The sequence below is a fragment of the Cydia strobilella genome, chromosome 15, assembly GCF_947568885.1.
Source record: "Cydia strobilella chromosome 15, ilCydStro3.1, whole genome shotgun sequence".
NCBI lineage: Eukaryota > Metazoa > Arthropoda > Insecta > Lepidoptera > Tortricidae > Cydia > Cydia strobilella.
This window is the reverse complement of record NC_086055.1, coordinates 6,641,969-6,667,487: the sequence shown is the minus strand read 5'-3', so window position 1 is coordinate 6,667,487 and position 25,519 is coordinate 6,641,969. Positions and strand designations below refer to the sequence as shown.

General features: G+C 34.7%; 1 protein-coding gene across 1 annotated transcript in view; it reads right to left on the bottom strand.

Annotated features, from left to right (window-relative positions):
* The window catches only part of LOC134747931 (uncharacterized), a 290,299-nt gene that overhangs the window by 175,294 nt on the left and 89,486 nt on the right, over window positions 1-25,519 (bottom strand). Inside the window, exon 4 of the mRNA XM_063682609.1 lies at window positions 24,441-24,524. Within this exon, the coding sequence (XP_063538679.1) occupies window positions 24,441-24,524 (84 nt within the window). The remainder of the gene's footprint in view (window positions 1-24,440; window positions 24,525-25,519) is intronic.

The following is a 25,519-nucleotide window of genomic DNA, read 5'->3' as shown; positions in this document are numbered from 1 at the left end:
AATCTGGATATGGTTTTGTTTTTACCTTCCAAAATTCATATGATCACCTTCAAGTAGAGGTATAATAAATACTATAGTTTTGCATGATTGCATATTGTCAACAAACAAAAGATGTAATCTGGCAGTATATTTAATTCACAATTCATTCAACTTCAACAAATTTTAATATTTGAACCTTTAGAATTTAAAAATAAAAATATCAAGTCAAGTCCAAATATTATTTATTCAAATAGGCCTAGCAACAAGCATTTTTAAATTTTAAATCATACCTACATGATCCAGCCAAGTAACAACTTGTAAAAAAGTAATTTCTTAAAAATACTTATTACTAGTTATTACATACGTTTCATTTATAGGCTTTCAGTACATATATTGAAAATAAATGTTAATGATTACCTACTCGCTTTCGGCAACCGTTAATAAAGAGCGAAATGTTGAAAAATTCCGTATTTTTCGCCTCTCGTCGCCGTGTTGTTCAAACTTCGTAGTCGGGCTTGTTCCGAAATAATTAAATTTAGGTACTTGAACCTTTTGGCCTTGATTAAATTAGAATTAATGATGATGACGAAAGAGTTGCGAATGTTCTTAATTTTGCGAACAATATTTTTTTCATTAATCTTATTTGGCAAATACGATTGTTAGGAGATACCTAACCTAGATACCTAACTCCATTTCGCCATAAATATTCGAAGTATATATTTTAGAAGCGGACTTATTTCTATTAAGTAAGTTTGTCTTAACTGACAAAATCCGGTAAAACACTCAACTAGGTACTAGAGATAACAAATCATTCGTTATGATTTTACAGTTACCTACATATGTACAGTCGCTTTCAGATATATTGGAGCGCCCGAGGTGCTCAGAAATATCTGAACACGCCTCTATTGTCAAAGCGTTAGAGTGCGTGTTCAGATATTTTGAGCACCTCGGGCGCTCCGATATATCTGATGGCGACTGTACTTAGTAGTACATACTTGCGTAATAATTCATCATGTTACTTATTTAGTAACATCCGTCTTACTCATTCATTTAGTATGATTAGTATGCAGCATCTGTCTTCATTTCACGGCTACAACCTTATGAGTGCTACATTTTTATCCTTATGTTACGTAAATAAGAGAAGATAGCGACAAAAAAATTACGTAGGTAGCTGTTTCTTAACATTGTGAATGCAATGTTTTCACAATAACATTGTCTACATTGCGGTGATACTGCAAAGTAAATAGCCCTATTTTAAATAGCTAATTGGGCCTTCCTTACTCGGCAGCGAGTAAAACATCTATTATGTCCCAGACGAAAGTAATTAGGCAGCCCGTTCCGTAAATGACTGTTGTTGCAAAAAGAGAACTAAGTATTTTTCCGGCTCTCAGCAGTATGAAACAGATTAGAAATCTAGATGCCAATTTGAACGTACACTTTGACGTCGATCCTGCATTTCGCTCGTACTTGTTCGTGTTCGTACATGTATTGGCGCGAGCGAGCGAGATGCAGGGGCGAATGAGATCAAAAGGACATCCTTTAGATGACAAAATGTAAGTTTGAATTGGCCTCCTAGCCGAGCATCTTTGCGATTTCCCAGCTGTGGTATAGAAGAGTCCGACGTGTACCTATTCAGTTACCTAATCCCAAGCTTTTGCAGAGCCACTAGTTTTTAGGTAAGTACCTATGTACCCATCCCATTAGGCCATCTAACTTTTCAAAAAAAACAGTGAAAAATGAAAAAGTTAGAGGTATATGATAAAATTACAACTACAAAGGTGTGTAAATTCCCCATCTGCATTGGTATAGCGTAGGGGGTTGGTAATATTTACCGGAGTCTTGCGTTTAGAAATGTAGAAAAAATACGATTTAAGGCTTGATTATGAAAGAATTGATTTTCTTTTCACCCGCCATGATTCAAATCATAATACCAGAAGTTTTAGGCACTTTAAACCGATTAGAAATCTAGTGATCCCCATTATATATGTAGAGGCGCCGTAAACCTGGGTTTCCAATTCCGCTCGCGTCAAACTTCGCTATAGTCCGCATAACTTCTTAACGGACTTCCAATTCAGTAAAAAGTTTTTTAACTATGTGTCCCAACTACCTTCCACGTTAATTCAGGTTTTCATCCCCATAATATCTCCAGTTGATATTCTATTGTTAAAAGTAAAATGAGCGTTACCCATTTATGTCGTTTTGGCATTATAAAAGAGTTCAGCGACTGGATTTAACTTATTACGTATTTTTTTTCTGATGAAAAGCCGTTATTGTTTTCCAATAAATGGATGTTTCGCTCGAATTCGTTGAGCCATATCGAATTGTTTATGTTCTTAACAGATTTATATTCTTACGTGGGAATACAATATGGGGATATAAAGTTGATCATTTTGGTTATAAAGGACGTTTTTGTGGCATTCAAAGCATTCACCACTTAGCCAAAAACTCATCATTGTAAAATTGACAATTTATAGAATGAATTCGACAAGTACATAGGTATAGTTTCTTCGTGTAATGATAGACCTTTTAAGCGGCTCATTAAATAATACTTAATCTACTTTTATAGGATTCCGTACCTCAAAAGGAAAAACGGAACCCTTATAGGATCACTTTGTTGTCCGTCCGTCTGTCCATCTGTCTGTCCGTCCGTCTGTCTGTCTGCTAAGACCCTTTATCTTGGGAACGCCTAGAGGTATCGAGTTGAAATTTAAACCATATACTCAGGTCTACGGTCCCTTGAAGCTGTGAAAAAATAGTTATTTACGATACAAGTGCGAAAAGACGAAATTCGAAACGAGTGGCGATAAATTAAAACACGACCGCAGGGAGTGTTTTAAATCGACACGAGTTGCGAATTACCTATTCGCACGTGTATCGTACAACGTTTTACAGTACATATGATCCTTTAAACTTTCGACACAAGCACGAAAAGTGCTCTTTTACGCACTAGTGCGAGAAAGTAGCACCATATGTATTGTAAATCAAATTTCTAAATTCCGGAAAAACAAGGTACGGCCGTTTATGCCGCAAAAAACGTATATTTCGGCACTCAAGGGAATCAGAATCGATAGGGTACTTCCCATTGACCTAAGCCTATGAAATTTGGCAATTAATATCGTCTTACACTACAAATACAGGGCAAAATCTGAAAAAAAAAAACTGTAAATTCGTAAAGAAAAAAAAATTTGAAATTTCTACGGAGCCCTCGGTGGGCGAGTCCGACTCGTACCAGGCCGGTTTTTATATACAGGTTGAGTCTGACTCAACAATATTTTTCGCTACTTATGAGTTCATCGTGTCAGCCAGCCGAAAAACGTCCACTGCTGCTGCCGATAATCTGGACATTCCTAATGTCTCAACGATCTCGACAACACCCAGCTGTCTTCTATCGTGCGATCTTGACCAGATCGTCCATCTAACTTGTAGGCTATACTTGCATTTATAATTATTTGATGACGGTTGTTTTAATATATGATATGCTATGTTTGCTCGTTTAACTTCTTATAAAAATATATCTTTATTCAGTATTATAAAAGACATATATATGCTTACATTTTTATACAAATACATAGTGTAGTGACCTTATGGTCACTAGGCGCAGCACAGTTAAGTGACCAACTGACGTTCCTAAGTCGTTAGAATAAGGTCTACAATTGGTCAGTCAACTGCACTGTCCAGTAAAGATAACAACAAAATAATATAGGTACTTTAACATTTTATGAATAAAGTAAGCTACATCTGTTCCCCGTACTAGTATTAAACTGTATCACGGTGGAAACAGGATTCGCCATCCTCTATTTTCAATGTGTTGACACTTGACAGTCAATAAGCAACATCATTTAATTTTATTAGTTAAGTTAAATATTAGCCGTACACGTATATGTATATACGCTAAAACCGCTTAAAAATTTATTTTTCCTTCGAAAAGCCATCGTTGAGCTACATATCATTGTCCCGCAATCAATACTAATTTACCCAAACGGTTCCGCGGCTTAGCCATTTTCTTGGCAAGTTATAAGTCGGGATCAGAGGGCAGGAAGCGTCCCATATCGATTATGTTTGCTTAGGGAGCACCCAACTTAAACCATATTTCAAACGAGATATCGATACTGTTTGCGCGTGTTCGACGCTCGGTAGTGTTTTATGGGCTTTCTAATAACGCTCTGGTGAGATGTTAATTGTCATGCGGGTGTGGGTAGGGAAATTAGTTTATGTCAGGTCTTACATAGGCATACATTTATACACGATAAAGTATTTCTATATTGTCAGCAGTATCGTATCCTATTTATTATATAAATTAAACAAGAACTTCATCGTGTTATATTTACGTTTTTGCTAAACTTACAAAGCATCTCGAATCTCGAGTCTATCTATTACCAAAAATATTCTATGATTTCGGTCCTGATAACCTAATATTAAACATGAAAAAATTATTCAAATAAACGGTGCTTACTTTATATTCCAAAATCGAGCGAGATTTAATTAAATATATAAGGGAGTATATTCGTCAGACTCACCACTCACCAGATTGACAGATCATTACGTTATGACCTGTGACTCTGACTGGACGCCACCTGAATCTTAAAACCCCGCGGTAATAATCTAACATTTAATTGATATGTTGGCCTACCTAACTTGAGCAGTAAAATAAATGAATTGAATAAATTAATATTGAGCATGGAAATAGGCTGTAATTAATTTAAACAAATAGAACCGTGATTTCGTAGAGCCTCTTTGCGATATTTATTGTACATGAAATGCCAAACAATTCAGCTAATGGGGCACGTAAATACAAATGCGAGCGACAGACGGCCAATTACAAAATCATTAATAAACACCCAAAAATATGAGGTGGCGAATTAATGAAGCTGCCGTGGCCACGCAAATTGGTGGCCAGATTCCCCTCCACTAAGAGCATGGGTGAGTGGCACACTTAGGAGAACCAGTTTATAGAGGACCCGATTAATTGCGATTTTCAATGTAACGTGTTCAGGTTAATCATATGGGATAATTTCATATAAAAAATGTGCACGATTATGTCCGCTTATTTCAGATCAGATTAGTTTCAATGTTGAAATTCTAGAAGATACTAGTAAACGATTAATTATTGCATATCTATGGAAGTCCATAATTTTTTTTATTAAATCTTCAAAATGTAGCTACGAATGAGGGATTTAATGGTACATATTTATAAATGGTTATTCGCAATTTTCAACAAATAAAATTGACAATTGAAATTGACTTGACACTTAAATAGCCGTGACAACTTCTCTTGGTGGTTTGCTGACGAAATAACTAACACAATATTTTATAACATTAAAAAAGTCAGTGTTAAGCTTTTGGAACAACACAATTGGCCATCTGGGACGATTTATTCATACATTTGTAGCATTTTTTCAGGCACGCGTGCCCGATGTCGATTCCCGACAACTTTCGGTTATTTGTGTATTTTATTTTGTTTGACGACAAAATGTAGACTACAGATGGCGAGCGAGTGACGTAAGTGGGATGTGGTAATAAACCAGGAAATTTCAATAGTTTTGCCGCATTCCTCTGCAACTGTCACGTCATATGAACATGTTTGAAATGGTTTTTCAGTTACATATCGATCGTCATCTCGGCTTGTGTAAAATGTACACACTATTTATTTATTCGCTGTCGATTTATTTTCAACAATAATAAAGAGGAATATTTCAACCCATAATTCATATTATGACGATATTTAGTTCTGTAGGACAGTAACAAAGGGTTTTAAATTTGAACCATAATGCGATAATACCTGGGTAAATATTCAGCCATCGAAATATAATTTACAGTCCGCCACAAACATAAGGCAGAAAACAAAAAGCAATGGCCTAATATATTATTCAAATACTAATAAATACCAACATTATCATATTTTTAAGACAGAAATAAGTGTCAATTAGTTATGACAAAACACCTCCCGACATTATTTTCTTTTATCTCTTCAGCAGTGACTTATTGAATTATTTTTAGGTCTCAAGGGGCTCTCTTATTAATTTTCTCTCCTGTCCGTCTATCTATTCGCCAGTCTCAGTCCCAGCGATTGCAATTTATCACCTATCGAACAAAATGTATTGGTTTGTTTCTTGTAAGAGTGCCGTGTCGGCAGAATACAGGATAATAAAATATTGTTCGTAAAATGTGTAACTAAGTAAAGAATGTCTTACAGTAGTGGCCAATTATATAGGTAAAATATGCATAATGTATGCCTATACACCGGTTGGACTTGGATACAAATAATAAAATACAAGTAGACATAATAACTAATTTATAAAATGGAATAGGCGCTACGTACTCGTAGTACGCGGAATTCTATAGTATATATTATATTAAATACTATAATAATATTGTGCCCTATATTTACAGAGCAATACAATGGTATTGCAGCATTTTGGAATAAAAACCTGAACGGACCCCTACCTAAAACTTTTACCGATATTTTTCACTCATATAAGTGGCATTAAAAATATCGTGTAAGTACTATTAAATGTCGTCATGATAGAGGGTCTCTCCGTCACCGACATGTCATAAAAACGTATTTCATGTCGCGACACTCGCGACTGAGACGTAATTGCTGAGTATTGGGGGTTCTAAGAAATGATAATGATAAAGGATATTTCGTCAAAAGCAGTAATTAAATAAAGGCCCCTTGTGTTAGAGGTGGCTAGATATTGGCAAAATATTATTTAGTTATGATACCTTCACACGATAAGAAGAAGAAATTAAATACATTTAATTTATGTCCACTGTTAGCTAATGGTAGTTCAAACTTTTTTACAATTGTTTTTTTTATGTAGGTACACGACATGACTTTTGAAAATTATGACTGTAATTATGTATTAATATAATACATATGGTCGTAAAAAAACAAAATATTAGGAATAAACAGCTTTTTAACTGAAGCCAATGTGCTAGATAAGTTACTATGTAATTGAAATACAATAAAATGGGTACCTACATCAAAGAAAAAAAAATATGTTTATTTTCCTAAATGCAGAAAGCGTAAGCGTAAGCACGTATTACTTAGCATAAATTTACGATTTTTTTTCCTGGATGGACTAGTTAGTATCGGTCAAAAATTGCATTAGACAAAATTGATTGTTTTATGCTCTTGATGTCCAATCTACTATTATTTTATAAAGTATACCTATGCAGTATTAAAGCTCTCAGTCTCAAGCAATGTTGAGCTTCTTTTTCGTGACAAAAGCTCCTTTTGATACTTATCTTAAAGCTCATTATTTAATTAATTCTTCAACATTTTTTCTTTTAACATCATAATATTTAATGACTCTTGACAAAACACAGGCAGACAAAACGATTAATTAATTAAAATAATAGGATTTCTAGACGTTGTTTGTTTGAGATTCGCTCGGACCCAAGATGATCAATCGCGATTGTTTATCTTACATGATTGTCAAACGCGATAACTACATTTATAAACATATGTTTTATTCGAATGTATCTAAATAGCTTTGTGAATATAATACAATACAGATACTCTTTATTGCACACCTCATTACAGAAAACTATACAAATAATACAGAAAAGAAGAGGTTTAACAACAGGCGGTCTTTTTGCTAAAAAGCGCATTAAATATTACGACAAAACTCATTACCACAAATTGAATAGCTACAATGTTGTTTTAGTATCTACAATATTTTCAAAAACAACATAGCATACACATAAAATGTATGAAAACTCTGTTTTTATTTGCAAAATGGCTGCAGGTGTGTACTCATTGAGTCTCAAATCAATTTTCATTACAGACAACGTTGCCGAGTTATGGTAATAAGTTTCTGTTTTACGACCTTTCTTAAGATTCTCGTAGCTTTGCGAGTATTTTCTTGGGGGAAAGTGGACGACCGCTTCTCCATCCAAGCGTAATCCATCCAAGGTATAATTGTTATTAGGCTTAGGTACTAACCCTTTTGAAACTGTTTTTTACTAACAAAATGTATGTGTCACAGTTACATGAGAACAAATGATTTAATTTAATTTAATGTAATCCCCATTTTCCTATCTGGATATTAAAACAAGAAATAGCTATTTATACAACGAGTGCGGAAATCATCTTTACGCACGTGTATCATACAATGTTTTACTATGCATTGTGCGAGTAAATAAAAAATCATATCATGGCAAATAAGTTTAATTATTAAAAAGAGTGTTTTAAATCGACACGAGTTGCAAATTACCTATTCGCACGTGTATCGTACGTTTTACAGTACATATGGCCCTTTAAACTTTAGACATATGCACGAAAAGTGCTCTTTTCCGCACTAGTGCGAGAAAGTAGCACCATTTGTACTGTAAAAAAAATTGAAAACAAAAAGCACTAGTTTTTTTTTTATGAAATAGGAGGCAAACGAGCAGACGGATCACCTGATGGTAAGCGATTACCGCCGCCCATGGACACCCGCAACACCAGAGGGGTTGTAAGTGCGTTGCCGGCCTCCGATCTTTTAATTATTGAGCTAGGAGTCTCAAAAAAATTGTTTGATTTTTTCGTTTCTTACACTTATTATAATTATTAAAGAAAACCCAGAGAGGAAAATGGGGACTATGTTTGTATGGACTATCAATCGTCCAATATACTCATAAATGTGACCTCCAGAAATTATCCCTTACACACAGTAAGAAAGTTAAATAAATCCATCATACATCCACATACAATTGTATCGCTATAATGTCTATCTTGAAGGCACCAATCGACGTAAATTGGATAGCGTAAGTACAATTCGTTTAAGTGGCAATTATGAGACATGATTGGATTTCACGAAATGTTTCTCCTTTTGGGTTTAGTTCTTTGAAAGTTTCATTATTAACTTTTACCAAACCTCTTGGTTCATCCTTGAGTTTAAGAGGATACATTAGTGATCACTGATCAGTGATGATGATTTTGCCCCTAGATGAATATTTTTTATATGAGTTCAATATTACCAGTTTCTGTGTCTGTACGTTTTGCTTTTTTTGATATTCTTGTTTCTATAAGAACTAGGCTTTATTCAAACAGCGCTAAAAACGGCCAAATAAATGTGCCCTAAACAGACATCTAGCATACAAAATCGGCAAAAATAAGCGTAAAAATCTAAATGGTCAGGCACATATAATTTCTTTGTCATTCCGTTCAAAAATTTCGTTACGATTGGTAAAGTTTTGGAGGATGAAAATGTCGAGAACGCAACCTTGATTTCCGAGATTTTTCGCAGGATTTTTCGCCTGAGCTGCAGTTGTCCTTATCGCACTAATCTTAGGAGCCATCCCCGTCAGCGCGAAGGAGATATTTACCTAAAATTTTCAAATCTGAGAAGGGGCTTAGCTGATATATCCTCTTAATATTAAAATATTACAACATAATGGCATTTTTAATGAATAACATTGAATACAAGTAACTTACAACTTTCATTATCGGGCTTAAATATCACTCCGTTCATTTTTAGGGTTCCGTACCCAAAGGGTAAAAACGGGACCCTATTACTAAGACTCTGCTGTCCGTCTGTCCGTCTGTCCGTCTGTCTGTCTGTCTGTCTGTCACCAGGTTGTATCTCATGAACCGTGATAGCTAGAGTTGGAATTTTCACAGATCATGTATTTCTGTTGCCGCTATAACAACAAATACTAAAAACAGAATAATATAAATATTTAAATGGGGCTCCCATACTACAAACGTGATATTTTTTCTGTTTTTTCCGTAATGGTACGGAACCCTTCGTGCGCGAGTCCGACTCGCACTTGGCCGGTTTTTTTGTTTATTTATAATAATCATGGATAAATAATTTCATTAGCAGATTTTTTGTATTAAAATAAAACCACAAATACGAGTACCTATTGCAATGCTTGAAAGCTGAGTGGAATATGTTATCACTTATCAATATTTCTAGTCTATCCGGTACGCAATTGTTCGCCTGTCGCTATATTTAACAGAAATTAAATTTTATGAACTGTATTTTGTTCATGGTTTATATTTAATTATGAAGACTTAATATTAATCCAGCCTTAATATCAAAGCAAGGTCTTAAATATTAATAAAATAATACGATCATTAACTACTTAAACGAGTAAAGAAATTTATCATTTAAATTAAGGAAAACCCAAAACAAAAATTACGAGTAAAGAAAAGCCTCAAATTAAATTCCAAATTACTAAACGAATAACATCAAGAAGCTCATTTCACAGAAAAGGGCGGAAAGTTCCAGATAATGCTCACTAACTATGTAAGAAGAGACCGTAAAAAGCATTTCATTTTCTCATTCAAAGTGACGAGACGAAAACAAGGAAGGAAAAATAAATAATGGAGTCCAATTAAGTAAGAAAAGAGGGAGCCGATGGCATACAGACACTGAAAGAGACAATTGCGGACAATAGTGGTTTAATAATGTGCGGGATGAGGCCGTGTCGTGAGTGATGTGACTGATGTGTCGGTCGGCATATTGCCCAGATGGGTACGTTTATTGCGTATGGTAATAAATTACATATAACTAGATTAGAAAAAATACCATAATTATTGGAAAAAAGGAATTTTGCGTTTTTTATCGAAAAGTGAGTGTCTGACTACGCATAATGGAGAATTTCTTGTCCTTACTAAGTAAGAAAAGAGCTGATGGAATATAGACACTGAAAGAGACAAAAATTAGGGACGTGTTGGAACATTGCACAACTAAGGTTCCTTGCTTCACACGATCGGTGCAAAAAAAAGTTATCAACGAATCACCGTCGATTAATTATACGTCGTACAAGAAAGGTACCTAAGAAAGTTCGTACGCAGAAAGTATATATATCAGGAAGTATAAGTAATAGTTAGTAGTTTTATAGTAAGAACAATTCGTCATTTTACTAAAATTTGGAGCGAAAATTTTGATTAATGCTCAGTGAAGGTTTCCGTAGCTGCTACTACAAATAACATCAAGCAGCACCTCCTGGTTTCTTGTTGTGTGGCTGAATACGGAATGCTTAATGCATAATCCATACTAATTTTATAAATGCGAAAGTATGTCGTGTCTGTCTGTTACCTCTTGACGCTTAAACCGCTGAACCGATTTATCTGAAATTTGGTATAGAGATAGTTTGAGTAGTTTTTATCCCAGATATCATCCTTTAAGAGGGTGAAAAGGGGGTGGAAGTTTGTATAGGAAATCGACAAAAAGCAGATTGGTTAAAAAATAAGCTACCCAAATTACTAACTCTACGCAGACGAAGTCGCGAGCAAAAGCTATTAGTAATTAATAATCCCGGAAATGTCGTAGTAGTTATGGGAGTCGCGGTCGGCGGCCTGTGGGATACTAAATGCGTTTGTACTGAGTGATTGGTGGCCACGTTTTGTTTATTCTGTAATTATCTTTGTTTATTGATACCTAGTTTTTTATGAACTAAAGGGATGTGTAACTAACCCTTACGGACCAGATTTTAAGAAATCTTCATTTTTATCCTCATTGCCACTTTATGTCCTAAAAATTCTGCTTAAGGTAAAAATACAAAAAGATGACTTTACAACCAACTCTAGTAATTGTTCCGTTACAATATCTTATAACACAATAAAATATTACGACACGACATTATAGTCATTAACTCTTGCGTTTATTAGATACCGCAATTTGCAATATAATTTTAAAAGATAAACCAACTCTCCCCTTAGGCGATTCTCCTGGTGTCTACTTGTTTGTCAACTGCAAGTTAAATGACAAAGTAATATAATTAATTCAATTAACACTAGGAATGTTTAACAAGGATGACTAACTTCCATATTCCTGTTCTCCAGCTCAGTAATGTTAATGCAGTTTTTCTGTAGTGTCATTAACATCGGAATGGCAAAGCTTTTAAGTTTAATCGATATCGTGCATAAAAAACACCTTGGTAATAAACATGTTTATGGACCCAATTTTGAAATCATTGGCACTCATATAGCTATAATGTAATGCTGTAGAATTATACCTGAATAAATATCAATCTATACCCACCCAAAGTTTTTCGCATATCAATTTTGAATATTTCTCCATGAATATTAATAACTCTATCCATAGCGGTTGTTTGCGTGTGTATTTTATTCGTGTTTGTTCCATTCCCAATATGTGGAATGACAGGGGTTTGTGTTTGTAGCGATTCGTTTTTCTGCACGAGCTAAACTGTCCGTTTAATAAGTCAAACGAAAATTGGAAAGACCTATTGCAATTAAATATTTAAAATTCGTCAAGGTTTTCATGTTAAAATTAACTATTTGACAAACGAAATACAAAGCTGTTCTGCATAAAAATCAACATTTTGAAAAATGGTAGGCTTTTAATAAACTTTTTGTCCAAAATAAATGAGCCAAATTGAATTGTGCTGATATTTCCGGTTCTTTAGTAGAGGTCTATGAGATCTTCAGATATTATTGCCACAGGTGTATTAAATTTGCTACGCAAAGAAAAAATATAACTTCATAAAATGGTTTCACAGAATCATTGTCGATCGATCTGTGTATGATTGTCCCCAAATATATATTCTTTTTTTTACCGCAACGCAGACTTCGTCTGGTGGCTACAAATGCAAATCAGCAACATGCTTCGTCCCAAAAATACCAATGATGATATCGTCATGAATGGTACCTGGCTTAAATGTCCCCATTACGCTGCCAGCGTTACCGCGCTGATTGGCCAACGAGATCTGTTAGACCAGGATTTATCTATCTATTTATTATAATGTATACTTATTATGAAACAATAGTTAGGTACTTATTACATGACTTTTACAAATTATTATTTCTCCTCCTCCATGAACCACAAAGTCCAACCAAAAGGCGAGCAAGCGGGACCTGACACCTGACACTATAAGTTTAAACGCTTTACTTCTAGCACAAGTACATCCGTGGAGTATTCATTTCGAGCCAACAAATTTTGTTTACGCTGTCCGGGACGGCCGCTCTAATTTGTAGTGCGGATTATATCGAGTTGCAAACAGTTCATCAATACATTCCAGATGCAACACCATTTTCACATTAGGGTGCCTATTTAACTATGCCTAGAGCTAGTTAAGGGATACGTTCGCTTTAGTGTCCACTGAATAGACTGTTTGTATGCGGTGGGGGTCAACTACCTCTGCAGCAAACTGTTACCTACTTGTTGCATTTAAGGTATTACTGCTAATTTTATTTTATTTTTCTTTATTGGGGAAAAAAACAGACATAGGAAGATAATATAAAACGAAGAGAATGGTTTTTACATTAATAGGTGCAACCTACATCCTGAGACAATTCCCACTAAGATTTATAAATCAAGAGTGTATAAGTGGCATTGTCATCGGATTGAGGTACTTATAACATGTGTGGTAGGTATAGTAGATACCTACTACTACTACTACTAATACCTACACTAATGTTATAAGAGAAGTGAAAAATAAACTGTACATAATTGAACAATAGGGTCAGGCAGATAAACTAAATGCTGCTAATAATAACTATTTTCAGCTTTTTATTTAGCATCATTTCAATAATAGATAGGTTTTTTCTACTTGGAATTATTTTTAAATAACGGAAGCAAAACGGAATTTGTTGAATTAAATAATATGCAGTAAAATTGTAAATAGTTACCTACCCATGTTTCATTTAAATTTATTTTAGTTTCGGTTATCATTGAATATTATTTAATTCATATTTGATACGAATTTTATTACAAAGTAGAATTATTGGAATAACTCAAAAGCGCTACTTGCGCAGCCGCCTCTGTCAGGGGTCTCCATTACTGGCCGACAAATTTTGTTTACGCTCTCGAAATGGCCGGTCTAATTTGTCGCGAGTGGGATTATATCGTGCTGCAAACGGACACTTTATCATTTGTTGCAGCATGCAGCTTTAAAGGCGGGATTATGCAGAAAAGCAGCTTCTTTTAATACAATGTAAACAGGTCTTGGATATCGATCCCATGAATTATTCTACCAGGAAGGAAGAAAGGATTTAGTTGATCGTTGTAAGACTTGCAAATGTAAGCGGATTACTTATTGCAGATTCGATTTAATATTTTTGGAGTGTATTGGAGTTTACTCCTTAAGAATCGATTTTCATATACCGGGTGTGGCCTGTACCTAATACAAGCAAAAAATTAAACTGTAGGCTGTACTCCTCATACTGACTAACATTTGTTTAGCGACTTTAAAAAATAACTTGTGTTTTGATTATTAATACACTTTAAAATTTAATCTAAGACGCAATGTATTGCGAATTTTGTTATGTTTAAGGCGTGACAAGCAACGTCAATCACAATGATAATGGCGTGTATTGGAGATAATATTTATTTTGTATGACAATAGGAAGTCTAAAGACTTCATAATTTTTAAAAGTTATTGAACATAAGTGTCACCGTTTGAGGAGTAAAATCTATGTTTTTATTATTATTTGTTCGTGTTACAGGCCACACCCGGTATAAGCCTGGGGTAAGTATAAAAATGTATGGGAGTAAAATCAAATGTCACATGCCACACGTTACACGTTACAGGCTACGTTATGTTCGATCCCATGAATTATTCTACCAGGAAGGAAGAAAGGATTTAGTTGATCGTTGTAAGACTTGCAAATGTAAGCGGATTACTTATTGCAGATTCGATTTAATATTTTTGGAGTGTATTGGAGTTTACTCCTTAAGAATCGATTTTCATATACCGGGTGTGGCCTGTACCTAATACAAGCAAAAAATTAAACTGTAGGCTGTACTCCTCATACTGACTAACATTTGTTTAGCGACTTTAAAAAATAACTTGTGTTTTGATTATTAATACACTTTAAAATTTAATCTAAGACGCAATGTATTGCGAATTTTGTTATGTTTAAGGCGTGACAAGCAACGTCAATCACAATGATAATGGCGTGTATTGGAGATAATATTTATTTTGTATGACAATAGGAAGTCTAAAGACTTCATAATTTTTAAAAGTTATTGAACATAAGTGTCACCGTTTGAGGAGTAAAATCTATGTTTTTATTATTATTTGTTCGTGTTACAGGCCACACCCGGTATAAGCCTGGGGTAAGTATAAAAATGTATGGGAGTAAAATCAAATGTCACATGCCACACGTTACACGTTACAGGCTACGTTATGTTTCGTGCGCAATCCCTGTCCGTTTGCAGCAACTGCTGTATGGAAACACTTTATTTATTCAATGGCAACAACAACTGTAAATTTTTTGGAGTTTTCATCTTAAATTTATTTTGTATTTTATAATCGTTTGAAAGAGTTAACTCCACTCGTGCGTCAGAGCAAACACACACACTTTTTTTTTCTTCAATGACTAGACGGCTCAGTTAAAATAGGTACATAGAATTTTGGAAGAATGTCGCTAATTATGTCGTTATCATTTAAGTTCAACTGGAAAAATCTCCCGATCTTTAAAAGCCCGGCTAAAAAAAGGCGAATTCAATTTGGAAAAGACTGGTGTGGGTCTTTTCCAAAAGAGTTAAATTCGCCTTGTCATATTGCAGAGCGTATTTAGGTAGGCACATATATTTGAAGCTGTATCCATCTTATTATTTTTCCGTAACGAGCCTATTCATCAAGTTAATTTACAATTCTATTGTCTTTGCATACTTAATGAACTTGGAGTTTCTTCAATTACGTTGTCTTGTGTAAGTATAATATAAGTTATACTTATTACAGAAGCACGTTATTTTACGAGCAAATTTATGAACATTTTCTTTGAGTAATTACGGCATAAATTACCCGTTTAGCGAAACAAAATAAGTCATTCACAAAGTTGAACACTGAATAAACCTCTACGTTTAATAACCTAATACAGACAATAATGGAGACGCAACAAAATCATTTAAGTACCACGTTTGCAATAAAGAGAAAACAAAGCTTTTCTATTAGGGTCTAATCTGGAGAACGGGCCGAATGGGGCCCAAGCCATAATTCCGTCCAATAATCCTTTACGATGAAGAGTTGAATAAGCGTCTGGCGCGTTATGGCATATTCTGAACGTCGTTTCCTTAATAATTTGTCTCCGACGAAAGCCTACGGCCCTACTGCGGGTTTTCGTCCGGAAATAAGCCCTAGCTCATAATATATAATCACTAGGTAAGCAAATATGAAAATACTACGACTGTGGTTAAGTAAATGACTTTCCTTAAAGATGATTTTTCTTGGACACGTTTTTGAAAGTCTTGCTACCATTAGTAAGTAGGTCACCAGATATATATATATATATATATATAATTATATAATTTGCCACCGAGTGAAGCACCAATTTTCACTACACAAGGAAAATACTAATTGTAAAAAGTCAAAGAAAATCGAAGCAAATCGATTCAAAATGAATGTTATTAAATATTTATCATTCGAAATAATCATTTAAAAGGCAATTCTACCAGCAAACATAAGAAAACAACTCAAAATTTGCATTTGATTACTTTGCCTCACACGTGAATAAAATGCAACTCTTTTATCAGTTTTTGAACAATCAAGAAAGCCTTTACCAGCTGGTGTGGTGAAAATAACTATTTTTGAATGTAAAACAGTAAAACTATCCGTGGTAATGGGAGGAGTTATACTGTTATATGTAGATAAGTCTTTGTTTAGGGACTTCTATAGTGTGTAACCATGTACGTGGTTTTTCAACCATGAAGATTTTCGTTGGATTCTCAACGTTTTGAAACAGCCTGCCATTCTGTCAATCATGCAGTGACGGAGGAGTTGCCTATGAAAACAAACGAAAATATTTTTGTTTCCGAGACAAGGCCCCGCTACCCGAACCGGGTCAATGCCGAGTAACATAGTCAACCACAATGCTTACATCAATATTATATTATTCTACGTAAATGTACTTATGTTAATGTTTATCTGAAAATATTAAGATGAAATCAATTTCCATAATGTTGACAGATTCAGCAATAATCATTTTAAATAATTTAAAAATCGCTTCATTCCACAATAAAATTAGTCTGTTTACATAACCGTCGGATTCAGTTTTAAACGACTAAGCGCCATTTGCACCATTCAACTAACCCGAGGTCAAACGATTAGTACTTAGTAGTATAAACTATATAGGAGGATATAACCAAACGGAGCCGCCGCTGTACAAAAAAGTCTGCCAATTTTTGTGGGAGGGGAACGTCAATGTCAGATAAACGTCAGTTCATACATTGTGTATGACCATTGGCCGACTATTTTCGACAGAGGGGAATGCCTGTTAATGGATACTCCGTTTGGTTATATCCTCCTAGAGTATAAAGGGTAATTGGACCAATGCACTTAAAAATAAAACGAAACATATGATTTTAATGCATAACGCGACACATAATATCTAACCGCTCCCCGCCGTCCCCGGTGCGAAGGTGCCCATGATGTTCGCAGCATTTCCACGCTGGATTACTATGGACAGCCTTTCAATATTTTTAATTCGATAAAGCGCAATGCAATCATATGATACGCGTCGTATCGTTAAAATGTTTCTTAAAACGAAACAAAGAACAAGCAAAAAAACCATTACTCCCTGTAAAATAATTCATAAGGGTTTTGTTTACACCGCTTTGTGTAAATCGAGAAACACTGTTAGGAGAATGGGGAGAGAAAAGGGCTGAGCCCCCTCCAGGGGGGTTCCGCACCGGGTCAAGGGTCACTGGATCGACGGCACCTAAATATACATATAGATAACGATAATGGCCCATTTCGGCCTTATTACCTCCCGATATTAGATCAATTATTGCGGAGCCATATGTTGTTCCCGGAATACAATTATTCAATTTCATTCGAAAGCAGCGTAGTTATTCCGTCATAATTATTAGCGATGAAGGATGAAAATTTGTAAGAAATTATGTCGTTAATATAATATTGTAATCGTAATAATCTACTTTATGTTTCTTCATTAATTTCGCGAGTACCTATATATTATTGTATAAATTAGCATCACTACATAGTATAAAACAAAGTCGCTTCCTGCTGTCTGTCTGTCTTTAAAACTATATAATTTGTAAAGGTTTTGTGTAAATTAGTTGAACTACCCTTGCGAAGCCGGGGCGGGTCGCTAGTAATAAATAAATGAGCATCAAAATTAAGGTTTGCGTGATTAGGTACCATATTGAGCATCTTAATTTAATAAAAATTAAATTTCGAGATTACTAATTCCCTATTTCATTATGAACATAAACTGAAATATTGATCTGATTGTTAGATAAATTGTCTCGGTGTAATCAAAAACACAAAATACCTTACTACCTATGCCGATTAGTAGGTAATATTTAGATTTATGTATTTCAATAGTTTATGACCGAGACCGCTTTATTTGATTAACATCACATTTAAAAATAACAGTAACGACGCTTGAAATAAATATCACTGAACACAACATTTATACATTATGCGTCAATCATTTCATAAAGGCGTGAGTAACCTGAAATTTAAACGGTCATGGATATAAAGCAACCAACACACGTGATAAAGTAAAATTGTGGTTGCCGTGCACGGTGCTTGATATCAAATATTTATTGGAGGGCGCAGAAAGCCGCGCTGCCTCGAAGCGTAATAAAATAAAATGCTACTCTGCAACAAAATAACACGTTTAGTGGGAAACAAACCCATAATCGTTTACGCTTACTATCCATTTCACAAAGCCATTTCGGGATTAAATATCGATTAAGGTCCAATCTCATGTGCCCTAATTCCAATAATTGTCACCTTGCTATGAATTAAGATTAAATGTGCCAATTAAGGGAGAAGTGTCTAACAATGAGACATTTATTTTATTTTTAAAGCTAATCTGCACGTTATTTGCACAAATGTAGACACATTTACTATATCAAAAGAAACAGCTTAGTCAAATAATAGCTGTAATAAAAAGAAAGAAGACACTGCTATTCCTCGGGCGTTAAACACGGAATTATCTACCATTCGGAATCTAGGTCACCTCCGAGTAAGATTCAAGAACAACTTAATAGCGACAAATACTCGACTCGGCTCATAAAATAACCTTTCTAGTCTGTTACTTAAATAACTGCGGATAGAATCAAAGATAAAGGAAATCCTTTGAGGAATTCGATACCTTTCTAAACAATTCTCTTGATAAGACTCCATAATTTACCTACGTCGGTGAATAAAATTGTACAGAGTTTAAATGGCGAGCGAGGCAGTATTTAAAGGGTTAACGGTTACAATATTATAAAATAAAGCACGTTTTGCTGGTAATGAATTCACGATACAAAACTTACGATTTTTTTTATTCACAACCAATTAGCCCGCAATTTTCTCAACATTAATATAAATAACAAGATTCTACACATAGAATATAATACAAATACCTACTATACCACCTTCAACGAAATATCAGTTAGACGACCAGGTATCAAGAATTAGATCGGAATAACATTCGTGATCCGTTCAGATCAGTTCAGCCCGAATACATTATGCAAGAAAAGATTTTACACATCTAATATCGAAAAAAGTTGCCAGCTTTCAGTTTACCTATTGTCAGCTGTTTAAAGGATAATCCATGTCAGTGTCTGACTCAAAACGGTATTATCAGTTCAATAAGAATCCAATGAAAGCTGTATCTCTCGAGGAGTTAGCTAAGCTTCGTTTAGGGCCATTTTGGTTTTGCCTAGAATTTTAGCGGGAAAATTTGCAAAGGCGCTTAGCGCAGAAACAAATGCTGTTACTATTTTGCATAACATTTTCATTATTCTTGTACATTATTATATAGTAGTTTACATTTTAATAAGTTATATAAACTAAAGTTATTTTTAATTAAAACAACCATGAAAAAAAATTGTTGGGGCACGTGTGAAAAATAAGTGCGGTAGGTCTAGTAAATAACTAACGTTTTTGATAATTTAGCAAAAGCCGCGGTGAACGTTTTCTTACCAAAAGAAAAAAAAACATCACAAAAAAACATCATAGCAAGAAAAAGACTGATTTAAGAAAGATTTTAAATTTAGTTCTATAAAGTAAATCTGTCTTACTGTCTGTTACCATTTCACTTAAACCGCCGAACCGATTTAGATGAAAATGGGTACGGAAATATCATAGTAGAGAAGGATATAGGATAATAGGTATTTATCACGGAAATCATAATTTTATATAGGTAGACGATGTCGCGACAAAAAACGGATACTAGCTTTTTGTCTTGTCGCAGTGCTTGTTTGCCGCTGGCGTGGACAACAGTATATTAAAAACACTACCCTGGAAATTAAAAAAATAATGTGTTAATAAGCCCTGTACGTACCTAATTACGACAGGGCGCGCTAATGTGATTCTGGTCACGCGGCACAACACAGGCCTCCACAATAAGCCTCTCCTGGATGGTCTTGCTACCTATTTCCCCCCACTTCTGCGGTTCCTCTTATTTTCACACAAATTGCTAATAGCATATCGGTTTTTCTAACTTAAAGATTGATAGTAGTCTTGTTCTTGAAGTAAAATGTAGATAATCAATCTATTTCAATATTTTTAATACTGCTCTAGTTTATGGTAGCAATAAAGAGTATTGTGGATATAATGGAAAACGGACACCGTACGCATTAGGTGGGCCGTAGGCGCTTTCATGTCAATAGGTACGACGCTAACCACTCTCCTCTAACACCACCAGGGACATAACACTTCATAGCCACAGACGGAGTAATAGCGATATTGTGGCATCATCTGAGGTAGACAGTTGGTCTCCAGAAATGTGACAATATTTAATTTTTTCCTCCTTCCTTAAACGTCTGAACGAGACTAAGCAAACAAAGACTCAAGATTATTAGCAAGCTACTTAATCTTGTAGGTCATTGAAAGTAGGTACCCTTAAAATACTCTGTTAGCTTTTAAATCATGGACCCAATTAATACACATACCTAACTACTACCTCTAGTATTTTAATTTCGAAAAAAAAAACCTATTTCTTCAGAAAACAGCACACTTTTACACTTAGCACAAAAACTAGATAGCGCGGCTCTCAACTAGTCTAAAGAACTTTAAAAATGTAACTAACTCCAACTGTATCTTAGTCTAAAGTTCCACTTATTTCCAAGATCTTATGTTACAAGCAGCTAATTCAGCGTTCGCCCGGGAACAAGAATTGCAGTAAAGTCTTAGTTTTAGCGTTACCAAGTGAAAACAGACTGAACTGGTTTTCAGGACCTCACGGGGCGGTTTGATTGCAAGTGAGAGCTCTGCATGGGGGTGTGGTTTAGGAGATAGTGATTCAAGTTTTGTCGTGTGGGATTTGAAACCTTTGGGGCTATTTCGTCAAGTGACAATCAAACTCACTAATTAGTTACCATTTTTTTTCTATTTTATTTATTTATTAATAGCTTAAGTCTAAATGTCCTACTGCACCTATATTGTATGTCCTAAGATACTGGTATAAGCTGATGTGGTTACCTATAATTGGACAAACATCTAACCTCAATGTTATGATTGTTATGTAAGGTACAGATTATTTTTTCATGATTTTATTTTATTTTCTATTTTCTTTATTGGGGAAAAAAACAGATGCATCCTAACACAATGATGTATTGTCTGTTGGTGATCCCAAATAAAAAAAATTTAAACAAAATCGACTTTTATTTATTTATTTATTTAAGAAACAAAAAGGTTTTGTTATTCTTATTACTTATTAACGTTCAATACTGAGATTTTAATAGTGAGATTTAATAGCGCCACACTAATGATTTAGGGTTATTACACTGCATAGATAGTGTTTTAAATCTATTAAGTTTCTCGCAGAAAATATCGAGATTCAGAAATTTTTCGTTGTACAACCTGCATGCCCTTCTAACAAAACTATCTTTTATCGGTATTAATACGGTTCACTACAGCTATGAACTTGTAGTAGTAATTATTGAGTTTTGGTTGTCACCTGACGATTTGCAACTATGGGGGATCAAAAGCTTTAAGCCCAAGTTTTAATCCCAAATAATATAATATTATCGTTGTAATTAAAGCAATAGTTATTGTAGAAACATTATTGTTATAAAGCATTTGTTAAATCTAAAATATTTGTCTAAAGACTTAAGTAAAACATCTAGGTAGAGTAACTCTATTTGAATGTTTATGGATATATCGATGGAATGATTGAAAACTAACTATGTACACCTCTCCCTCTCCGCCTAGCCTTATCCCATCATTTTGGGTCGGCTCTCCTATAGTCAATTTTTTTTATTCCGTAGAATAAAATGACATTTCATGTGTTGCTAGTTTGAACTAGCAACACATGAAATGTCATTTTAGTAGTCTACGGAATAAAAAAATTGACTTTAGTCCTTCTTCGCCAGGACGCAGAATTAACTATGTACACCTGAATAAATAAAATACAATAAAAAAATCAAAACAAATGATTAAAGATAGAATAACATAGACAGTTTTATCGCTAAAACTTTAAAGTTAATTCTTGTTATATTTCAGTACCTACCTAACTATTTTTGTTTGAAATGTTTCGTAAAAAATGTTTAACGAGAATGGGAATAAAGTAAAAAACCAAGTAAAATAGGAAATAAAACAGGGACTACAAAGCAGCTTTAATTGCAAAGTCTGTTAGTCTGACTACCCATTTCACGCTGTGTAAAGGATTAAAGTAAATTAAAAGTTTATTGCGGGTTTATCTCGATTTTCCTAGCATTAAGTAAGACACGCTTGCCACTTGGACTAAGTATAACCACAGAAAAAGTATAGTCGGTGTCAATGGTGTCATGTTCACATTTTCATTTATGAATTCAATATCTTCTTAGCGATAAGACCGTCTGTTGTTACCTAGCTTTTAACTGTATTTCATTTTCTGCATATTTTTAACTGTTTGGTGCACAATAAAGAATATTTACTTACTTATCACTTGGGTTAATTATAATTAAATCAATTTGTTATTGCACTATACAGTGCACTCGTAACACAACCGGCGCCATGACAACTGACGAGTGTTGCCAGCGCATCTGTTTATTTATTTGGCCACCTCATTAGGTACATTCACATACTACACCTCGCCCCGAATGGAACTACCTCACCCCGTGACAATAGACTGTTAGTCTATTTTTGACAGTATATCGGCTGTGGAATGAGCTCCCTGCCGAGGTTTTCCCGAGGGGCTACAGTATGGGGTTCTTCAAAAAAGGAGTGTACAGGTTTTTAAAGGGTCGGCAACGCGCGTGCAATATCTCTGGTGTTGCAGGCGTTCATAGGCTACGGTAACTGCTTACCATCAGGCGGGCCGTATGCTTGATTGCCACCGACGTGGTATAAAAAAAAAAAAAAAAAATATCGGTTCTGTTAGCCACGTGATGACGGAAAGTTCAAATGCCGGTGTATTCTACCAAGTATGGGTGTTTGTCAATTTCAAGTAGATAACACCTTTTTCTTGTACCACGTTGCCATGATTACGCCAAAATATTTTGCTTGCATAGTGCGACATAAAATAGTAGAAATTAAATAAAATGGAACAAAAAAATCCATACTAAATTGTTGCCATGTTTAACAGTTACGTGTTACGTAGGAAGTGGCGCCCTCAATAATTTAATTTTCTTCAGTTTTAACTTTGGACGCATACATTGACGAATCCATAAACGTATTTTTTTTTTTATATCTATCTTTAACTTGAAATAATCACAATTATTTACCAGGGCGCTAGCGACCCGTTGATGGGCTCTTAACCTATTAATCTTTTATCAAACAGTCACAAGTTGAGTTCAAGTTTAGTTTTAAACTGCCAAAATACGACCTGGCTCGCTGTGAAGTTCTTTAGTTTTGTAGTCCAAAACCAGCGCGACCAAGAATAATTTACGCTATTCTACGCTGCAAGCATCTAGGAATTAGTAGTATAATTGCGAATAAAACTAAATGGACTTATGTCTATCTGCTTCTCAAGTACAATGGTCAACTGCGCGTAAGCTAAAGGGCGTATATTTGATTGATATTCAAGGCGCTTAGGCTCTTCTTGCGCTAAGATCAAACATTGCCGTCAACTCTGTAAGTAATTAATTCTTTTGCCGGCCCGTTTGAATAAATCACTTCGCATAATAATGTGCCAGTTACTTGTTCAGTTTTAATTCACTTACATAATTTAATAAAATGGGATTGTAGGATAGTGGGGAAGTTGAATAAAGATGTTTTACAGCGTTTAACTTCCCATTGTCTAACGAGTTTTGAAAATTAATTTTACCCCAAGCCTCCGCTTTATTAAATTCACGAGTCGCTTTTCAGCTTTTTCCCGTTAATAAGACAATTCTGGTTTTTATTGCTATTATACATAACAGCATATTAATAATAAAAAAAACATAAGAGGTCCTCTTACAAAAACATGATTTTAGGCGTTATTTTTCGTGTTGTACAAAGTAGTAATAGTAGTAAAACACTTTATCGTGCAAAAAAGGAACACAAAACAGGAAAAAACATACATCATTAGTACAAAGGCGAAAATATAAGGGATTTCTTGCAGTTAACCTCTCTTTCTATTTTGCGTGATCCCACACGCATTTGGGTGGCTCTCCTTTCTTTCGTTGTGTATGAAAACTGACCTGGTTCGTGGTGAGCAGCCGGCGAGGGCGCGGAGAAGGCGCTGCAACCCGCAGCTCGGCGCGCCAGCCCTCCAAGCTCGGTCACTGTAAATAAATAAACTTTAAGAGGGGGCGTAAAAAGGGAAACTTGCGACAGAATAAATGGCTGATTTACTTATATCACTAGCTATTTCATACATACAAAAATTTACTTCAGGGTTACGATATACGACTGAAAATAAATGAAAATTAGACATTGTTTGTGTTTTTTTTTCCTATGAAGCCAACTTTAACTTTTTAAGTTCTTGGTTAAAGTCTGCCCTTACAAATGTAGTCTAGTTTCCGTATGATTTGTTTCATGGCATTTGCCCGTGATTAAAACGTGTAAAAACTTAATATAAAAACGACATTATTCCCCCGTAATGTCCTCTTAATTCTTTTCAAATATGATTGTGTCAGATTTTATCGTAGCCATATATCAGAACCCCGTTAACCACACTACTAGCATCAGTAATCTAACGAAGGTGTTATCTAATACTTAATAGCAATTAATTGAGAAAGATTATCGTAGTATGAATTAAACGGACCAAAGACAAATAATGGTACAATGTTTACACATCGTAATTTAATCATGAGAATAATAAAATCATAGAATGGCGGAATTGTGGACTTAACGCGGGCTTTTCCAGACAAACAGCTAAAATCAAGAGTATTTTCCTTATATCCTTCTTAACATAATGACAGAAAAAATCTTGCTCTTTAAAAACTCCGCTGAGAAATACAAACGAGAAACATGGAAATTATGTTTTAAATGTATCTTGGATTTATCATGGATTTATCGCGTCGTCGAAAAAGAAGACTGCAGTAGCTTTTAAAATTTTCCTGCCTTAATATACTCATATTGCCTGCCTTTTGTGTGTAAAAATAATATTTCTACATTGCGATTGAAATTGTACTACTTTACTTTGCTGCTGCATTGCTTCAAGAAACGTCAAATTTAACTGGTATTAAGGCTTGATATCTATGGTGTCGAAGGGTGGACCATTAATAAGATTATGGAGGCTAAAATCAATGCATTCGAAATGTGGTTATACCGAAGA